This window comes from Geotrypetes seraphini, chromosome 16, assembly GCF_902459505.1.
Source record: "Geotrypetes seraphini chromosome 16, aGeoSer1.1, whole genome shotgun sequence".
Classification (NCBI taxonomy): domain Eukaryota; kingdom Metazoa; phylum Chordata; class Amphibia; order Gymnophiona; family Dermophiidae; genus Geotrypetes; species Geotrypetes seraphini.
The window spans coordinates 4706921-4726017 of NC_047099.1; the positions used below are offsets into that span (position 1 = coordinate 4706921).

General features: G+C 42.9%; 1 protein-coding gene across 8 annotated transcripts in view; it reads right to left on the minus strand.

The window, feature by feature from the left end:
* The window catches only part of REC8 (REC8 meiotic recombination protein), a 39333-nt gene extending 26063 nt beyond the window's left edge, over window positions 1-13270 (minus strand). The window contains exons 1-4 of one of the 8 annotated variants that reach the window (XM_033924034.1): window positions 11796-13270; window positions 10957-11025; window positions 10543-10685; window positions 1853-1928 (exon numbers count right to left, since the gene is read on the minus strand). In XM_033924034.1, coding sequence (XP_033779925.1) covers window positions 1853-1928; window positions 10543-10685; window positions 10957-11025; window positions 11796-11851 — 344 coding nt within the window. In that variant the 5' untranslated portion in view covers window positions 11852-13270. Of the gene's footprint in view, window positions 1-1852; window positions 1929-10542; window positions 10686-10956; window positions 11026-11127; window positions 11261-11795 lie in introns of those variants that run through there. The other 7 variants (XM_033924036.1, XM_033924035.1, XM_033924037.1 and 4 more) reach the window with 7 other exon arrangements.
* Window positions 13271-19097: the final 5827 nt, after the last annotated feature.

Consider the following 19097-nt stretch of genomic DNA (forward strand, 5'->3'; position numbering starts at 1 on the left):
ATTGCCCTGGAGCAATGTTCTGTTTCCCCATAGTGCAATAAAACGATAATGTATTGACGACCATTTTGTGCAGTGTTGTTTAACCCTCTATCGGGCCAACAACTGTTTCAACTTATTTCGACAGCATTACATGAAAGACAGTTCCTTCTCTCTACAGCTCCCGGTTTGATTATTATTCAGGACTAATTAAAGGTCTCTTACTCATGCAATGTGGTTCTGAAAACTTTCATCTTAAAAAGCTCCATCTCTATCCAAACATTCTATTGGTTTTCTTGCGATTAGTTGCCTCATCTGCAAGAGCTTTATTTTATCCTATTTTCTGACTTTTGTTCTTGCTGCATAATTTAGTTACACATCTGAAGACATAGACTGCTTACAGTCAGCACCTCTGGGAGAGATATCAGGCACTTATGGAGAGGTTTCTAGAGAAAGCGCTGGCAACTGAAGGCCTGCCCTCCTGTCCCTCTTCCAGTGGTTCCCAAACTTGGTCCTGGAGGTGCCCCAGCAGGTCAGGTTTTCAGGATAATGGATATCCTTTATGAATATTCATGAGAAAGATTTGCATGCCGTGGAAGTAGCTGTGATGTGTGAGATCTCTGCTGTGATCCTGGTTTGGGTATCCTATCCAGTATAATAATAATAATAATTTATTTCTTATATACCGCTATACCAGAAGTTCTAAGCGGTTTACAACAGGGATACATACAGTCAGTGATTGAGATATAAGGTAAGAACAGTTAATCTGATACAAGGTAAAAACAGTTGCAAGGGCATCCCTTAAATCTAAAATCTATAAGTTGGAACAGTGGTGTAAGTAGGAAGTGGACAGCTGTTGTGAATTGATAAAGAGATAGGAGGAACAAGATTAGAGATTAGAACTTGTCAAACAGACGTGTCTTCAGTAATTTTCTAAAGTCAAGGTAAGAAGTAGCCTCAAGTATGGGTTTTCCAAGCCATGTGTTCGATTTAGCTGCCTGGAATGATAACATTCTATCACAAAACTTCTTGTATTGACATGATTTCAGGGAGGGATAATTAAATAGATTTATTCTGCGGGTGATCTTATTAGAACAGTTTAGAGTGAATTGAGAGGCAAGGTAAGCTGGTAGCATCCCGAAAACAGCTTTGTAGCTAATGCAGGCAAACTTGAAGAGAACTCTAGATTCCACAGGCAGCCAGTGAAGTTTCTGAAAATAAGGGGTAATGTGTTCCCATTTTTTTAGACCGAAGATTAGACGGAGTGTTCTGAATGAGCTGCTTTTGAGATTAAAGTATGATGAATATACAGACGGAGCCTCAATCCAACAAGCTCCTGAAGATGCCTTAGCGGCGAAACACGGTCTCGTGTTGAGCGATATTATCGTACACAATTTGAACAGATTGTGGAAGAAACCATACAGTACAAATCAACTGGAACTATAACAAGAACATGCTGAAAGCTGAATGATTTGTCTGACAACGTGGAAACTTCAAGCATTTTTCAACTGATAAGTGGATTTGCACAAGTTCTTTTAATTTTAAATTGATTGTATGAATTGGGGGGTTCTGTATGTTGTTAGATGAATGGTATGTGTTCAAATTAGGTATTTATATGATAATATTGATAAATTAATGATTATATAATAAAAAGGTTATACCTTACATTTATTATGTGAATAGCTTTTTTCATGGTGTGTATTATCTAATCAATTGAATAGAATTGATAAGTCCTAGAGTTAATTGTATATGAATATTCGTTAGGGCTATTCTGGAAACCTGACTGGCTGGGATGCCTCCAGGACCAGGTTTGGTCTATCCCATTGGGGTTTCACCAGTTGTGTGTCGAGGCCTGTGATGTGCTGATAATACTCACTGCTCGGGCTGCACCATATCGATGCGGAGCTGCTTCTCTGCACGAAACAAGCGCTCCAAGGTGAATTTAATTTCTTCTACGTATAGAGGAGGAACAGGGAGAAAGAGGAGACAAAAAAGAGCGGAAGGAGAGAAGGGGAAGTGACAAAGTGAGAAAGGTACGAAATAGATTTAAAGGCTTCCTTAAATGTTTTCTTGTTAAGGATGCATTTGAAAGCTATGATTAGAGCGTTAGTAACACTCAGATTACTTTCTTAACCATCAGAGCTTCTTAACTTCTATATTCTTAATTTTTACTGAACCTTCCTTTTGTTCATCCTTTAAATGTCTCCTCTCCAATTGTAGTTCATCCCTCTTTCCCAACTTGTTTCTAGTTAGTCTAGTTTTTGTGAATGACCAGACATGTATGTTTTTTACGTATCCCTCATTTGAATCGATGTGTATCACTTAGAAATACTTATAAGCGTTCAATCAAATTTTAAATAAAACTTGAAAAACTAGAGGTAAGAAGGATCACGACAGGAAAGAAAGGAAGGAGAAGGGTTAGGGATAGATTCACTAAGCTTTGCGAGCCTTTTCCGACCCCAACCCGATTCATTAACCTTCTGGCCAGGCCAATCCAATCCGCACCTAATCTGATCCGCACATGCAAATGAGGGGAAATGGCATGCAAAATAGGAAAGCAGCGATTCACTAAACCAACGAAGGAACACTGATTGGGCTGGCCGATCCAAAAAGAAGCAACTGCTGAGGACCAGTCGCTCACGTCCTTGCCGACTGTCCTGCTCTCTGCCGCCCTGAAACCATCAAAATAAAAAACATCTCCCTTGTGCAAAACGCGCCCTGCTCTCTGCAAGCCTGTGTTTTTAACCCGTGGGTTTGAAGTGGGGCTGCACTATGGTGTGTTCTGCTTAGTTGTTCCAGTCTGGCTGCAAAGCATGTTCTGTTCCCTTGAAATGATTCTCGTAGGGCCAGCGAGTGCAGCCCCCCCCCCCTTCTGTTTTGGCCTCAGAGCAAGCGCATGCACGGATCGCATCTCCAGGCAGAGAGGATACTCTGGTCATCGCTGGGATCATTTGTGGGCATGTGTCCAATCAGATTATTTGCATGGGGACTCTTTAGTGAATCGGTCGCTTGGCAAGACTTGGCCATGGTTCGCCCACGGTTCGGATAGGTGAGTTTAGTGAATCTAGGCCTAATTTAGTTGGGGGGAGGAGAGGCACCAAGAGAGGGGGAAAGGGAAACAAAAAATGGAGGGGAGGGGAAGAGGTGCCAAGTAAGGAGGAAAAGAGGGAAAGGGAAACAACAAATTTACAAGGGGGGTGGGGGGAACAAGGATCAAGAAAGGAAAGAAAGGGTGGAGGGGAAAACAAAAAGCTCAGTTAGGGGGACCGGAGACACCAAGGCCTAGATGCACAAAAGTCAGTCGGTATTACTGACTGGATCGCTGTTGGCCTATTTGCTGGCCAATTCCCCAACAACGATCGATGCATGCAAACGTGACCTATTCAATCGCTCAGTGAGCAATTGGCACATGCGCAAAGCCCTAACAGCAGTGAAAGGAAAGAAGCCTCTTGTCATTGTTATTAGGGCTTCTGGTTTTGTTTATTTTTAATGGCACAACCTTTCCCATTTAAAAAAAAAAAACCCCAACAAATCCCGCGCCATGCCCTCCCACCCTGCGCTGGCACCCCTCACCGCCACCAACCTCAGGCAAAATGGCAGGTAGGATGCCCACTCCCTCCTGCCATGAAGACACCCCTCCAAAAAAGCAGGAGGGATGCCAACTCCCTCCTGCCATGAAGGCACCCACTCCTCCTCCAGATCCCCTTGCCCTGTACCTTTAAAGTTGGGAGCAGGAGGTACCGAAAAAACCACCTCCTCCTCCTCAACGACAACACTGGGCCAACAGAGAGGGGCCTAAGGCCCTGATTTGCAGAGTCATTTATTTAAAGAAGCTTTTAACATTTGATTTAAAATTTACAGTATCCTTTTTTTTTATTTTTTTATAATTTTATACAATATTCCCAAGCATAAACATCTTATACAGAAACATTGTATTAAGACAAATAAAAAGAAAGAAAATAAATTACAATACAGCATAGAAGATATTAAACATCTTAACATCTTCTCCTTATAAAGACAATCTCTAGTCCACAGTTATTGGATCCAAGACTTCAATAGGATGAGAAAAATCGAAAAGATCATAATAATAATCTTAAACTTAAGAAAATCTAAGTGGATGACATCGTGGGGAACTAATCATGAGTTTCTGTTGTTACTTCCATTTTTTCACCTTTCTTAGTTAGGTGTGTTGGATCAAAGAAAACATATTTATCTGACCCATAATGAACAATACATTTACAAGGAAATCTTAGGAAAAATTTTCCTCCCACTGAATTTACTCCAGATTTTAATAACAGAAACTGCTTTCTTCGTTTTTGAGTCTCTTCTGGAAAAATTTGTACTTTCTGACCCAGGAACTCTTTAGTTCTATTTTTAAAGAACATCTTCATAATCCAGTTCTTATCTGGCATCAATACAACTGTTACCAGCAATGTCGCAGGTTTAACTAATTCCTTCATTGAACTTTCCAATAGTGTAGTAATGTCCAATTTTGATTCCTGTTGTCCCTCGTTGATTAATTGCTGATCCAATTTTCTATCAGGCAGGTAAAATACTTGTGTAAATGGTGGAATTAATTCTTCTGAAACTGAGAAAATCTCTAAAAAATATTTTAGATTATTTTAAATTAATAAAGGGATTTGATAAAATAGATCAAGAAGAATCATTACTAACTTTTTCGGAGGTGACTCGGACAAGAGGTCACAGACTGAAACTGAGTGGCAGCAGGTTCAGGACGAATGTCAGGAAGTTGTTTTTCACACAGCGTGCACTGGGAATTTGGAATGCTCTCCCGGAGGATGTTGTGACAGAGATTACTGTTCTGGGATTCAAGCGCAAGTTGGATGCACACCTTCTTGCAAATTGTATCGAGGGCTATGGTATAACTGGGTCTCCAATCAGGAGTACTTAAATGGGCCGCCGCGTGTGCGGATCACCGGACTGGATGAACCTCGGTCTGATCCGGTGAAGGCTTTTCTTATGTTCTTATTTCCCTAGGAGACATAGAAGGAATCCTAGGGAAGTTTAGGAACCGCAAATTATTGGCTCGTTGGCCATTTTCAATCATTTCCAGTTTCATCCTGATATTTGTACTATCTCCAATCACAGTTTCTTGTACTTGTTTAACTCCTACTATTTCACTTTCATTTTTTTCTGAGATGATTTTAACTGAAGTCATTTCTGATTGCAATTGAGTCCGTTCTTGTTCCTGCTTATCAATTTTCATTTCCAGTACTTTAATTTGTGGATTCAATGAGTTTCCTAATTTAACTACTAAGTCCCAAAGAGACTCCATTGTAATTTCAGTGGGTTTTTCAACCAAAAAGGAGGAAGTCTCACCTGCCAAACTTGTGGGTATCAAGTTTTGTTGTACCTACGTTTTCCTTGATGTTCCAGCCGCAGTATCTCTCTCCAGACTCATAGATCCATAACATGAACCAGCCTCCTGGGCTACTGGCACTGCCTCTATGGACGCGCCTGGTGCCTGCGGCGAGCTAGTATGCTGCGGTTGGGGGGGGAGCGTCTCTTACTTCCGGGCTCAGCGTGACCTCTAGCCCTTGGATCCTACCGGCGTCACCCCGAACCACCGAGTCCTGCGGGCGATTCCCTGAAGTTACCGGCTCCCTCTGAAGCCGAGTCAAGAGCCGTTCAATAGTGAGAGGAGGAGGATTTTCAGAGCGCCACGAGGCTCCGGCGGCACTTCTCCCTCTCTTCTTAGGCATAAGGAAGTTCTCAGAACAAGCTGAGCAATTATGAACAGGTAAATTCCAAAATCTACTGAACGCTCAGGAGATGCTTCTGAAATTCAGCCACTCGTGGCCATCTTGGATCCGGGATAAATAACTCTACAGTTTCCTTTTTAACTCCCTTAAGGAATTAAGCAGCAACAAGCCCTTTTCTTTTGTTTTTTTCCTTATTTGTCTTTCGTTCCTATCCAAATTGTATTTCTAACCCTATTTCCTTTTGTCTCCCGACTGTCTGTCTCATTTGTCCCTTTTTAATATGCCAATTATTAGTTGATGTTTCTTTGTAATTTGTTGTTTTTTGGGTTTTTTGGTAAGTTTTAATGGTAATGTTAATGGCATTTTTATTATGTTCATCTTTGTCTTTTTATGTCCTTCACTAGATACGGTCTCCAAATTTGAACACAATACTCCAAGTGGGGTCTCACCATCGACCTGTACAGAGGCATCAACACCTTCTTTCTTCTACTGGGCCACCGCCTTTACATACTGTTTCTTCACCTTTAGATCTTTGGACACTATCACCTCAAAGTCCCTCTCCCCATCCGTGCATATCAGCCTCTCACCTCCCAGCACATACGGCTCCTTCCGATTTCTAATCTCCAAATGCATTACTCTGCACGTCTTCGCATTGAATTTTAGTTGCCAGATATTAGACCATTCTTCTAACTTTTGCAGATCCTTTTTCATGTTTTCCACTCCCTCTCCTTGGTGTCTACTCTGTTACAAATCTTGGTATCATCGGCAAAAAGGCAAACTTTTCCTTCTAACCCTTCGGCAATGTCGCTCACAAAGATATTGAACAGAATCGGCCCCAGCACTGATCCCTGAGGGACTCCACTACTCACCTTTCCCTCCTCCATGCAAATTCTATTAACCATCACCCTCTGGCATCTGACCGTCAACCAGTTTCTAATCCAGTTCACCACTTTGGGTCCTAACTTCAGCCCGTCAAGTTTGTTCAAGAGCCTTCTATGAAGAACCATGTCAAAGGCTTTGCTGAAATCTAAGTAAATTATGTGTAGTATATGCCCTTGATCCAATTCTCCAGTCACCCAATCAAAGAATTCAATCAGATTCGTCTGGCACGATTTACCTTTTGTAAAACCATGTTGCCTCAGATCCTGTAACCCATTTGATTCTAGGAATTTCACTATGCTTTCTTTCAGCAACGCTTCCATTATTTTTCCAATAACTGAAGTGAGGCTTACTGGCCTGTGGTTTCCCGCTTCATCTCTACGACCACTTTTGTGAATAGGGACCACATCCGCTCTTCTTCAATCCGCAGAAACCACTCCCGTCTCTAGAACTTTGTTGAACAAGTTTTTAATAGGACCCGCCAGAACCTCTCTGAGCTCCCTCAGTATCCTGGGATGGATCCTGTCCGGTCCCATCGCTTTGTCCACCTTCAATTTTTCAAGATGTTCATAAACACTTTCTTCTGTGAACAACACAGTATCTACTCCATTCTCATGTGCAACTTTGTCAGACAATCTCAGTCCTTCTCCAGAACCTTCTTCCGTGAACACAGAAATATTTGTTTAACATGTTTGCTTTTTCTTCATCGCTCTCCACATATCGATACATATCATGTTTTAGTCTCGCAATTCCATTTTTCTTCCATTGTGACATCACTGATGAGGTTGGCTCTTATTGGTAGAATTGATGGTTAGCAACCAATTATTGGCGCTAAATGGCTCATTAGTCAATTTCATTGCATGCACATCTCGGATTAGTGCAGTTTACTGGGCAGAAATTTGTGTGCCATTTTTAGGATCCGGGGGTTAGTGTGCAAATTTGCGAGGGAGGTTTATAGAATAACATAACAAATTCACTTATATACCGCAGTAACCTCTCAGTTCAACGGGGTTAACAACAGGCAAGAGTCTGTACAAGCACAGTGTCACATTCAGAAGAATCTGTCAAATAAGTAGGTCGTTAGCATTTTTTTAAAGGAAAGATAGGAGTTGGGAGTTTATCAGGCCAGAAAAGGGTTTATCCCAAGATCCAGCTTGAACAAGTTAAAATTGAAAAAAACTTTTGTATATGCCACATTTTACAGTAGGAAATGTAAATAATCTAAAATGTCAGGAAAAATATTTTCTGTCAGTAAATTTTAAGAGATCAATAATATAACCAGGTATAAGGCCAAACAATGTCTTGTAACAGGTACAACCTAACTTGAATAATAATCTTTTTTTATTTATTTATAAGTTCTTAGTTTTACAATCAAGCATAATAAAACTTGAAATAAGATCAAATAGTTCACATTAGAAACAAAATCATAATAAGGAAACAATAGTATTTGATTATTTAGTCCACAATATTAATATAAAAGAAAATCAACAGGTTAATGAAAATCAGTTTACATTATAAGGAAGTGGTAATACTCTTCATTACCTAAAGCCGGTAAAGCAAGTTACACATTTGTTACCGGTACTCCTCTCTCCTTTGATTCAATAAATTCTATCAGCTGTTTGGGTTCAAAAAAAAAAAAAAGGAAATTCTTAGTTTGATAAGTAACAAAACATTTTACCGGGAATTTTAATAAATATATTCCTCCCAAGGCCAGGATTCTTGGCCTCAATGCCAAGAATTCCTTTCTCCGCCTCTGGAACTTTTGAGACATGTCTGGAAATATACAAATTTTAGAACCCAAAAACTGATCATTTAAATGGCGGAAATACAATCGTAGTATATATTCCCTATCACTTTCCAAAGGTAACTAACAAGGTTTTCCATTCTGTTATAACCTCTAGCGAGCTCTCCCAAAAAGTTGTTAAGTCCATCTCCACCCCTTTATCTCCTTGATTCTCATTCGGAGTAGAAACTCCTACAGGATTTTTCATCTGAAGGTAATTAACTCTGATAATAGGAGGTAAATTTTCTGGTGGAATACATAATATTTCTTTGAGGTATTTCCTAACCATCTCTATAGGAGAGATCACAGGGGATTTAGGAAAATTTAAAAGTCTCAGGTTATTTTTTTCTCAGTTGATTTTCAAAACTCTACATTTTCCTAGAAATGTAAGATCTTTCCTTTACCAATTCAAACTCTCTCTGTTTCATTTCAGAGAGTTTTGTCTCCTGCTTCTCTACTTTTTCTTTTATTTGAGATATAGTCAGTCCCTGTTGTTCCACTTTGGAAAAGATAGTCCCATAGTCAGTCGATAATGTAGAAAAAGATAGCTTTAGATTAGCATCCATAACTGATATGGCTTGCCATAGCGCCTCCAAGTCTATCTTTGCGGGCTTTTCCAACACCCCAAATTATAAGTTGGACCCTCCTTGCACTCCTTCTCCTGACGAGGCAAGTGCTGGGCTCCCTCCTAAGCCGGGATCAGAGGATTCAACTCTGGAACTCATCTGCCCCAGCTCTCCTTCCACCAGCGTGCTTCCGGGTTGGGGTGGTGTTGTCCGCTGCTCCGGGCTCAATGACGCCCTTCCTGTTAGCACGGGTTCACCCGAGAAAATCGGGCTTTCCCCTGAGTCGTCTGAGCGGGAGAAAGCCTCTGCAATTGTTGTCTGGACCAAACGCTGCTGGGCTACCGTCGCTGGAGGGTTATAATGGAGGGCTCCCTTTCTCTTCCCCATGTCTCCCGACCGGGGAAGACTATCAGGCAGTGTCGACCAAACAAGGTAACGGAGTTCCCCTCTCAGGCGTCCGCTTCCGACGCCATCTTGATTTTCTCTTCCCGATCTCTATATTCTTCCTTGAATAATATTCTTGTCTCAACTGGGAGCCAATGTATCTTCCGACAGAATTTAGTTACGTGCATAACTTATTTGTTAAATTAGGCACTATTTGACCCTAACTACCAATGATAAACTCTCGTATAATTGGAATTAACTGGTGCTGTCCTAATTTGCAGTTACACATGCAACGACCCTTGGTTGTAATTCTATAACTCTGGAAGCATTGCCTGCTGTATGTCAATCACCAGCAGATGCTGCATCCAGAATCACATCTTTTAAAAAAATAAGTGCCTTAAATGTAGGCCATTTTAAAAGCCTACATTTAAGGCGCCAGTCTCGTGCCTACGGAGGTAGATAGGGACACCCAAGGACTATTCCGGTGCAAACCACATCCATGGCAGCCTTAGGCATCCCTATGTACGCAGTAGGAAATCTATCGCTGCCTAACTTCGGGTCATTGTTTGAAGAATTTGGCCCTTAGGATCTGATTCTGGAAGTGGTGCAACTGCTACTGGTGTGTGGTCATTGGTATAGGTGAGACCAACTCAAACATCAGCTGCCGTGTGTGACTCAAGCTTGCAGATAGCTGAGTCGCAGCAGGGAAGCAGATATCCCGTTGTTTCTTCTACAGCTGAAGCATCTGTTTCACCACAAGAATTGCCAAGCTTCTTTGGACCAGGTAAAAGATACTTGGTAGGCCAGGTTCTGGCTTGAAGGCTAGAAGTTGGGCAAGCTTGGTCTAGAATGGACCATCTGCTGTCATTTCTAAGTTACCGAGTTAAGGGTGGACAATTTTCAGACATCCCCTTTAATCAGGTTAAATGGGTACTTTCAGTTCTAAATAAGTCCCTCCATGGCTCTATATGGGAAAAGAGGGTAAAGGCTTTGACTGAACAGGTGCTAATGGGATAGTCAGAAAGGGGTTTGATTACTTCTGTTGATACAATACTGACACAGACAGATAAAGATATCAGAGAGACAGATACCAATAGGATATTGACTATACAGCACTGCCAACCAGACAGATGTAGTGACGAGACCCAGACAAAACCATTTTTAGCATACTGAGAAGAGAGACCCCTTGAAACAACAAAAACTAATGTAAAACCCTTTATAAGATACTCACCAATGAGATAGTCACATTGCTTGTGGTAGACACAGATGACTCCATATCCAAGTTGTGCTGATAAGTAGAGGGAGAAACGGGGGCGGGGGCCTCCAGGGTAAGGAGGCACAACTCGTACCAGTACATACTCAATGATCTGCTCACTACCATGCGGGAAGAGGGCGAGGATGCAAAAGAAAAGAGAGCAATAAGGGGCAAGATGGAGAGAGGAGTAGAAAAATACCAAACAGGATGGAAAAGCAAAGAGGAAGGAAAGAAACAGAGGGATGCAAAGGACAGAGAGAGAGAGAAAGAGGAAAGAGAAAAAAAACGGTTAAAATGCATGGACTGTACATTTCTAGAAGCTTCTGAGAATATGTAGAATATCTCCATGAGACCCAATGTAAAACAAAGAATCCCTCCTCCATTACATACCAGGTTTCTACAACGTTCACCTTCAGGTATTCCCTCTTCACAATCTTTGTACCTCGAGTTGCTGCTAGCCTGAGAGAAAAAAAAAAGAAAACAAAAGGATGGAGGAAAAACTTTTGTAAGACTTAACTCCCTTCATGTACTGGTTCACATGGATGGAGTCTACTCACGCACCAACACCCACCCTTCACAAATCTGCACTAACATGTTTAATCCTTCCTATACTGAAATGTCCTTGTGCTGATTTCATCCACTGGACATACTCCCTAGTCTGAGTCATCAACATCACAGGACACCCTATCCCACCACTGCCATTTGCATGTTGAAGGATACAAAGCAATGTACAAAGACTTACTGTAGGGCCTTATTTGCATAAGTCAGTAGGAGCTGAAAATAGGATAATATTTAAAAAACACACTCAATGAAAGGGTAAGTCCTAGAGAATGACACAGGGCCAAATATTTCCCTATCCCCACGGGAACTCATTTTCCCATCCTGGCAAATTCTTTTCCTGTCCCTGCCCCATTCCTGCAAGCTCCGTCCTCATCTGCACAAGCCTCAAACACTTTAAAATCATAAGTGTTCGAGGCTTGTGTGGTTAAGCCTGAGTGTAGAGGAATGGGGCGGGGAAGGCAATAAAACTCGTGGGGACTCGTGAGTTCCTGCAGAGATGGGGAAAAATTTGTCCCCGTGCCATTCTCTCATCAACCCGCCCCTAACCAATGCCTTCTCCTCCCTGCTGGTATTGGCAAGTCATTGTACAAACTGTTTAATTAATCCTTCCACTAGAATGATGCCCATCACTACTAGCAACTGCAGAGCATTCAGTTTCATTTATTTACCAGATAGTGGCAAAGCGTCCGGTGTGTCGCTGAAGCACATTGGGATAATAAAACATTTCCTTTATCTGATACTGTGTTGAAACCCACAGCCTTCTCCTATAATTCTCTCCCTCTTTTCCTCTGGAGATCGACTTCTCTCCCAACCTTTCTACCCAAGGAACTGAGACTTGCTTTAATCAAACAATTACTTTAATCAGGAAGGCCAGAGCCTATCCATCTGCCTGGGGAGAGACTGGAAGATCTAGTCATTGCTTTTATTACTTATCCCATCAAATTACTTTTTAACCAAACTATAAAAGCAAAAATTCAGAAATATCAAAGCTAAACTCAAACTATTCCCAAATAAGTCATGACCATAGTAAAACAAACTTACATCTCTTTAGATGTTTGGCCAGACTGAAACATCACGACGCTTAATTTTCTTCCTAAAAAATATTATTTTTGTACCCTACTTCCCATAAAAGCAAATTTGTTCCATATATATTTTATTCAACAACATAATCATAAGACACTTCTTCCGTTTTCCAGCCTTTGATCAGAAAATAAATAATCAGCGAAGGCAGCAGAAGCAAAAAGAAAAGGAAGACGAGGAGAAATGTGCCGAGGTGCCACAGGTGGAGGCCAAGTAACAGTTGAAGGATGAAGTGTTGCACGTGGCGGCGGCGGTGCTGGAGTCGTTGCAGGCGGCGGAAAAAGACAAGCCGGAGGAGCGACTGAATCAACTGGAACCGGTGCAAGGCAGCTGAGAGGATATGCAGGCGCTGGAGCCGAAGGAGGAGGCGGAAGACGCGGCTAAGACGGCGCTTGAGACAAAAGAGGAGCAAAAACAAGAGGACCAGGACAAAGAGGACCAACAGGAGAGGAAGGAGGTAAGACCCTTCCTCTTCCTGTGGTAAAGTCGATTGCTTTGAGGCTGAAATCTTCCTAGCCAGAAAAGAAAGCGAGGGGGCAGCTCCCTTGCCCCCTCCTTTGTCCCACCAGCTTCTTTGGCAGAGGGAAAGCGCGATGGCGGCCAAAGTCCTTCACTTCCAGACCACTTAGTCAGAGGCTGAAATCTATCCTCAGAAGATGAGGCATTTAAAAAAAAAAAAAAGTTAGACCATCGGCCACAAATTAATTCATAGGAGGCTGATGGAGATGGAGGAACAGAAGACAGTGCTCCCTCTCCTCTCCCTTTGAACTTCTGAGGAGCCTCTTTGGAGGCCAAAATCTGTCAGCCTCCCTTCAGTTCTCTTAAAGGCTTTTAAGCCAGGATGAGCCTCACTGAGGGCAGCAGATGGGAAGCTGAGAGGAGCTCAGTCTGTGACATGTCATCAAAGGACAGGGACCTCAGCTTCTCTACCCTGGGATCTGCCCTAGAACACCACCTCTCTAGCCTGTGTTTATTCATTTACACAAGTTGATCATTTCCTTCTCCTATTGTGATTAGTTAACGCTTAGCTAGGATGAACTACGGAATTAATTAATTGCTAGAACGAAACCCAACCCGACCCACAACCGCCACCTCCCGCCGCAGCTCTGAACAATCTGACCCCGCCCCGGCTCCTTTATACAGTACTCATCTCGCTCCCCCCCCCCCCCGCCCTTTAACACTTTCTACCAATCAGCACCCAGGAGGACGTTATCCAATCACTAAAGAGAAAGAGGAAATGATTCCATTCGTTTCACGGCCGGGGCCAATCAGAAGGCGCTCCGCCCGAAGGCAGCTGTCCACTGCGACCTGTTTTCCCGGCTTCTGCCCTCCAATCACGGCTCTCTCTGCTTTTCCCCGCGCTGTCAAGTGCTGGTTCCTCTCGAGCATCCCCTTCTCCCTTAGCAACCGATGACGTCACCGCATCCGCGCTCGCCAATGAGAACGCGGCTTCTTATCTTTTTGGGGCTGGAAGAAAACCATGTGGCTGCTACAGACATTCCTCTCCAACAAGTGACTCTTAGTCGAATATTGCCATGGTGCACTTGGGGCTCATTTGCATGCCCTCACCTACAAATCACCAATTCCAGGGGCACAGCCAGCCACCCAATTTGGAGTGGGCCTGGACCCAAGATGGGTGGGCAGATCTCTCCCCAGCACTATGATGTCTCAAGCCGCCCCTCTCCCACCTGAGCAATGTGGCCCCCCTGGCCCTCAGGTGATCCGCCCTTCCAAGTTTCCAAGTTTATTAAGTATTTGATTAATCGCTTATTCCAAATTCTAAGCGATGTACAAAATATTAAAATATTAAATGACAGTAATTGAAGGGAAACAAATTACAGTGGTACCTTGGATTACGAGCATAATCCGTTCCAGGAGCATGCTCGTAATCCAAAATGCTCGTATATCAAAGCAAGTTTCCCCATAGGAAGTAAGGGAAACTTGCTTTGATATATTTCCACCCCAAACCTTCCCCCCCCCCCCCCCACGAGAACCGGCATTGCTCCCCCCGAAGGCCCCCCACCCCGCGAAAGGGCACCCTCCCCCCGCGATCCGGCACCCCCCCGCCGCCATCATGCCCCCCCCCCCCCCGCTGCCACCGGCACCCCCCCGCTGCCACCTGAGATCCCCCAACCCACCCGAACCCTCTTCTTACTTCCAGTGTAGCCTCTGCATCGGCATCGCCGGCATCAGCATGTCCTGTGCCTGAAAATCTGCTTCCTGTGCTGGGCCTTGAGCATGCGCGCATCAGATCCTGCCGGGTGTCTGAGCTCCGCCCCCCCCTCCCCACCCCGTAGTCCGCTGGGGAGAATCAACTGCCTGCTTTCTTTTAAAAACAAGCAAAGGGATCAGCCACCACTATCGGGAGACTATTGACCCGATCCTGCCGAGTATCTGTGCTCCGCCCAATAACTACCTGCTTTTTATTTCCAAGCAGCGGGATCAGCCATCGCCACTACAGAGAGTCCATCGACCCGATCCTGCGATTAAGAACTGCCTGCCTGCATATGTAACTGCTAGGCATATGTTACCATCAGAGTCATACAATTGCTAGATGAAAATTTAACCGCTAGATGTATGTGTAATTGGTGAAGTCTTGACTTAGGACTACTTAGGAATTTTTGAGGCATATGTTATTATCAGAGACACAAATAGCTGTTAAATGCATGAGTAACTGATAGCTGCATGTGTAATTACTAGAGACTTGTCGTAGAACTGCTTAAGATCTGTATCCCTTTGGACCACCTTCAAAACCTACACCAATCCAGTCAACAACCATACAAACAATTAACTGAAAAATTTACAGGGAAACCATTACACTTCTGTGCTTGGAAGAAATACCATACCCCGCAAACATGAATCTCCTCCTGATTTTCCTGATCTGTCTGCTAATTGGCAACATCAAAGATGTTAACTCCCTCCACCCACAATCACAATCAATCAACTACCCGGATCTCTCACTTTTACACATCTCTATTCCACAAGAAAACATAACAAATCACATTACTGCTATCTCAAATAAAAGAAGACACCAACGAACCCTTAAAAAAAGAATAAGGCAAGTAAAACCCATCAAAACCAATACCGCTACCAAACCTATCACACACACATCTGTCCCCTGTGCATACCTTAATACTAGATCTGTCAGGAATAAAGCTTTCCTAATTAATGATTGGATCATTAACAAGCAAATAGCCTGCCTTTTACTAACTGAAACATGGTTACTATCAGAAGATGATCCAATAATAACTGACCTCCTACCAGACAATTTTAAAATCCTTACGCTAAGCCGCGTGGAAAAAAAAGGAGGATTCTTAAAGATGGATTTGAGTTCGAACTATTAGATTCCAAAATGAGCAACCAACTAGAAATTCTAGCCTGTAAAATTAGCAACCGTCATCTAGAAGAATCCCTATCATGCATATTATTCTATGTCCCACCAAAAAGCTGGCCAAAAGCCAAAGAAGACTTCTGTGCATTTGTCCTAAACAATTCACTCAGTTCTTCTTACAATATCATCGCAGGAGACATAAACTTACACCTAGATGAAGAGGACAATACAAACGCGAAAGAGTTTAAAAACTTTCTATCTCTACTCAATTACAACCTCCCTCTACCCACACAAACACATGAAAAAGGCCATCAGTTAGATATGGTAGCCATGTCCACAAAGGACATCCCAAACCCTGCCATCTCTATACGTAAAGGCACCTGGTGTTATGATATCTGGTCTGATCATTTTACTTATTATTTCAAGCTAATCTGGTCTTATTCTAAATCTAAAACACGCCCAATAATAAAAAGAGAACATCACACCAGAGGCTATATTAATCCAATAGATTTCTGGTCACAATAATAATTGCAATCTGAAATAGAAGAAGAAATCGATTTCTGGGATCACTGGATGACAACCAGCACATCCATTTTAGATAAAATCGCCCCTATACGCAATAGCAAAAGCAATGCAAATAAATATAACAAATGGTTTGACACCGAACTTCTAAAACTGAAACAACTACCTAGACGACTAGAAAGAACTTGGAAAAAAACAGGAGAACTAACAGACCGTAACAAATGGAGAGCTAACATAAAAATCTACAAACAAATGATAAAAGACAAACGTAAAGCATTCTACTCAATTAAAATCAACTCATCTTGTAATGGTTCACAAGGAATCAATACAAAAGAGCTATTCAACCTGATCACAAATTTATTTGACACCACTCGCTACACCACACCCACACACAACTCTAAGTCAGTGGTTCCCAACCCTGTCCTGGAGGAACACCAGGCCAATTGGGTTTTCAGGCTAGCCCTAATGAATATGCATGAAGCAAATTTGCATGCCTATCACTTCCATCATATGCAAATCTCTCTCATGCATATTCATTAGGGCTTCTTCATGTATGGCGACCAGTGCTGTACACAGTATTCCAGGTGAGGGCGCACCATGGCCCGGTACAGCGGCATGATAACCTTCTTCGATCTGTTCGTGATCCCCTTCTTTATCATTCCTAGCATTCTGTTTGCCTTTTTTGCCACCGCTACACATTGCATGGATGGCTTCATCGACTTGTCAATCAGAACTCCCAAGCCCCTTTCCTGGGAGGTCTCTCCAAGTACCGCCCCGGACATCCTGTATTCGTGCATGAGATTTTTGTTACCGACATGCATCACTTTACACTTATCCACGTTAAACCTCATCTGCCATGTCGATGCCCATTTCTCGAGCCTGATTATGTCACGTTGCAGATCTTCGCAACTCTGAATAACTTCGTATCATCTGCAAATTTAATCACCTCGCTCGTCGTACCTATGTCCAGATCATTTATAAAGATGTTGAGGAGCACGGGTCCAAGCATCGAGCTTTGCTGCACCCCACTGGTGACGCTCTTCCAGTCCAAGTATTGTCCATTTACCCCCACTCTCTGTTTCCTATGCTCCAGCCAGTTTTTAATCCACATGAGTATTTCACCCTCGATTCCATAGCTCACAATTTTCAGAAGTAGTCGTTCATGCGGAACTTTGTCAAATGCCTTCTGAAAATCCAGATATACAATGTTGACCGGGTCACCCTTGTCTATCTGCCTGTTTACTCTCTCAAAGAAGTGCAGCAAGTTCATCAAACAAGATCTGCCTTTGCTGAAATCGTGCTGGCTGGGCCTCATCAGTCCGTGTCCGTCAAGGTGATCAATGACGCGGTCCTTTATCAGCACCTCTACTGTCTTTCCTGGTACCAAGGTCTGCAGTTTCCCAGGTCTCCCCTCAAACCTGTTTTGAAGATCGGCGTAACATTCGCCACCTTCTAGTCCTCTGTAATCTTTCCTGATTCGATCGACAGATTGGCTATTAGTTGAAGTAGTTCAGCTATGGTCCCTTTCAGTTCCTTGATGACCCTCGGATGGATGCCATCTGGTCCCAGGGGTTTATCGCTCTTAAGCCTATCAATCTGCCTGCATACTTCTTCTAGACTAACCGTTAACCCTGTCAGTTTCCCGTTTTCACTTCCAGCATATAGCTTGATGGGTTCCGGTATGCTGTGTATATCCTATTCGGTAAATACAGACGCAAAAAATGTGTTCAGTCTGTCAGCGATTGCATTGTCCTCCTTTATTCCTTGGTCATCCAACGGTCTCACTGCTTCCTTCGCGGGTCGTTTCCCTTTAATATATCGAAAGACCAAGTTAGTTAATAAGACCTATAATTTATTTTCTAAAACCTCATATACTAAATATAATTTATTTCACTCCTGTCAGTATATATTATTTGAAAGTGCCTCTACCGAAGCCATAGCATAAGTTATCTGTTCGATATCTCTATGTGGCCTCACCACTGACAATACAGAACCTCTCCACCGTGGCAAAGAGCCCATCTCTCCTTACATTTAATCGCTATCAAATCTTGCAGTCACTATATTATATCTTACCCCTTCAATAATCAACAACTCCCAGGAACCACATTATGCCCTTGCCAAAACGGTGATTTCAACCGGCAGAGAGCAAAGCGTCTCTTAGAGTAAAAAGCAGAAATCTCCAGTGAAGCAGGCCCTCCATAGCAGCTTGTTACATGCCTCTCCCTCAACTTATAAGAAGAACCCAGAAAAGGAGGCATTTAATTCTTTAACAGTGTAGGGCAATTGGCCATCTGTTCGACAATATAGCCTGGCTAGGGTCATTTGACAAATGTAACACACAGGCAAGCTGGTCCTGACCATTCCCCAAAGCAATGCCAATGATTTCCCCGACTGTCCGGAAACCAATGCTCAGAGTATACAATACCCGGGAGTTTCCCCCCTCATATACAGTACCGAGGATTTTTTTGGCTCTTGATATAATTCACCATAGGAGGGGTCTCTACCACAGCTGAGTTACCGTACGTACCACAATGACTGCAATCATCAGAGGAGCTCCCCTGCCAGAGCCTTCAATGTAGGCCACCCAGTCAAAGATTTGGGCGGTGTGCTATGCTTCCTTCTGTGCTTCTTTCAGCAAATCTAATTCACAATGGTGGTGAGCAGCATCGCTAGGCTGGAATCTTTGTCCCGTGAGGGTGTAACATAGGTCTGACAGATAGATCTGATCCCAAATTCAAAAATGACGAGGCAACGGAACAGGGAATGTAGAAATCCTCAAGGCATCTCTTCAGCTGATAGGATATAGGACACACTCATGTCCCGGCCAAAATAAAATGAGCTCCTTCTCCACTGTCAGCTGGTAAAAAAACCAACAACCCCAACTTTAACCGAAGCACTTTCACCACTTATAAAATAAATATATAAATGAAATAATTTGGTATGTAGTCACTCCTGCATATTTAAGTCATTGAGTCCAAGTGTTCACTCAGAAATTCATCTAGCTTAGCCGGCTCCTCATAATGAATGGTATTGCCGT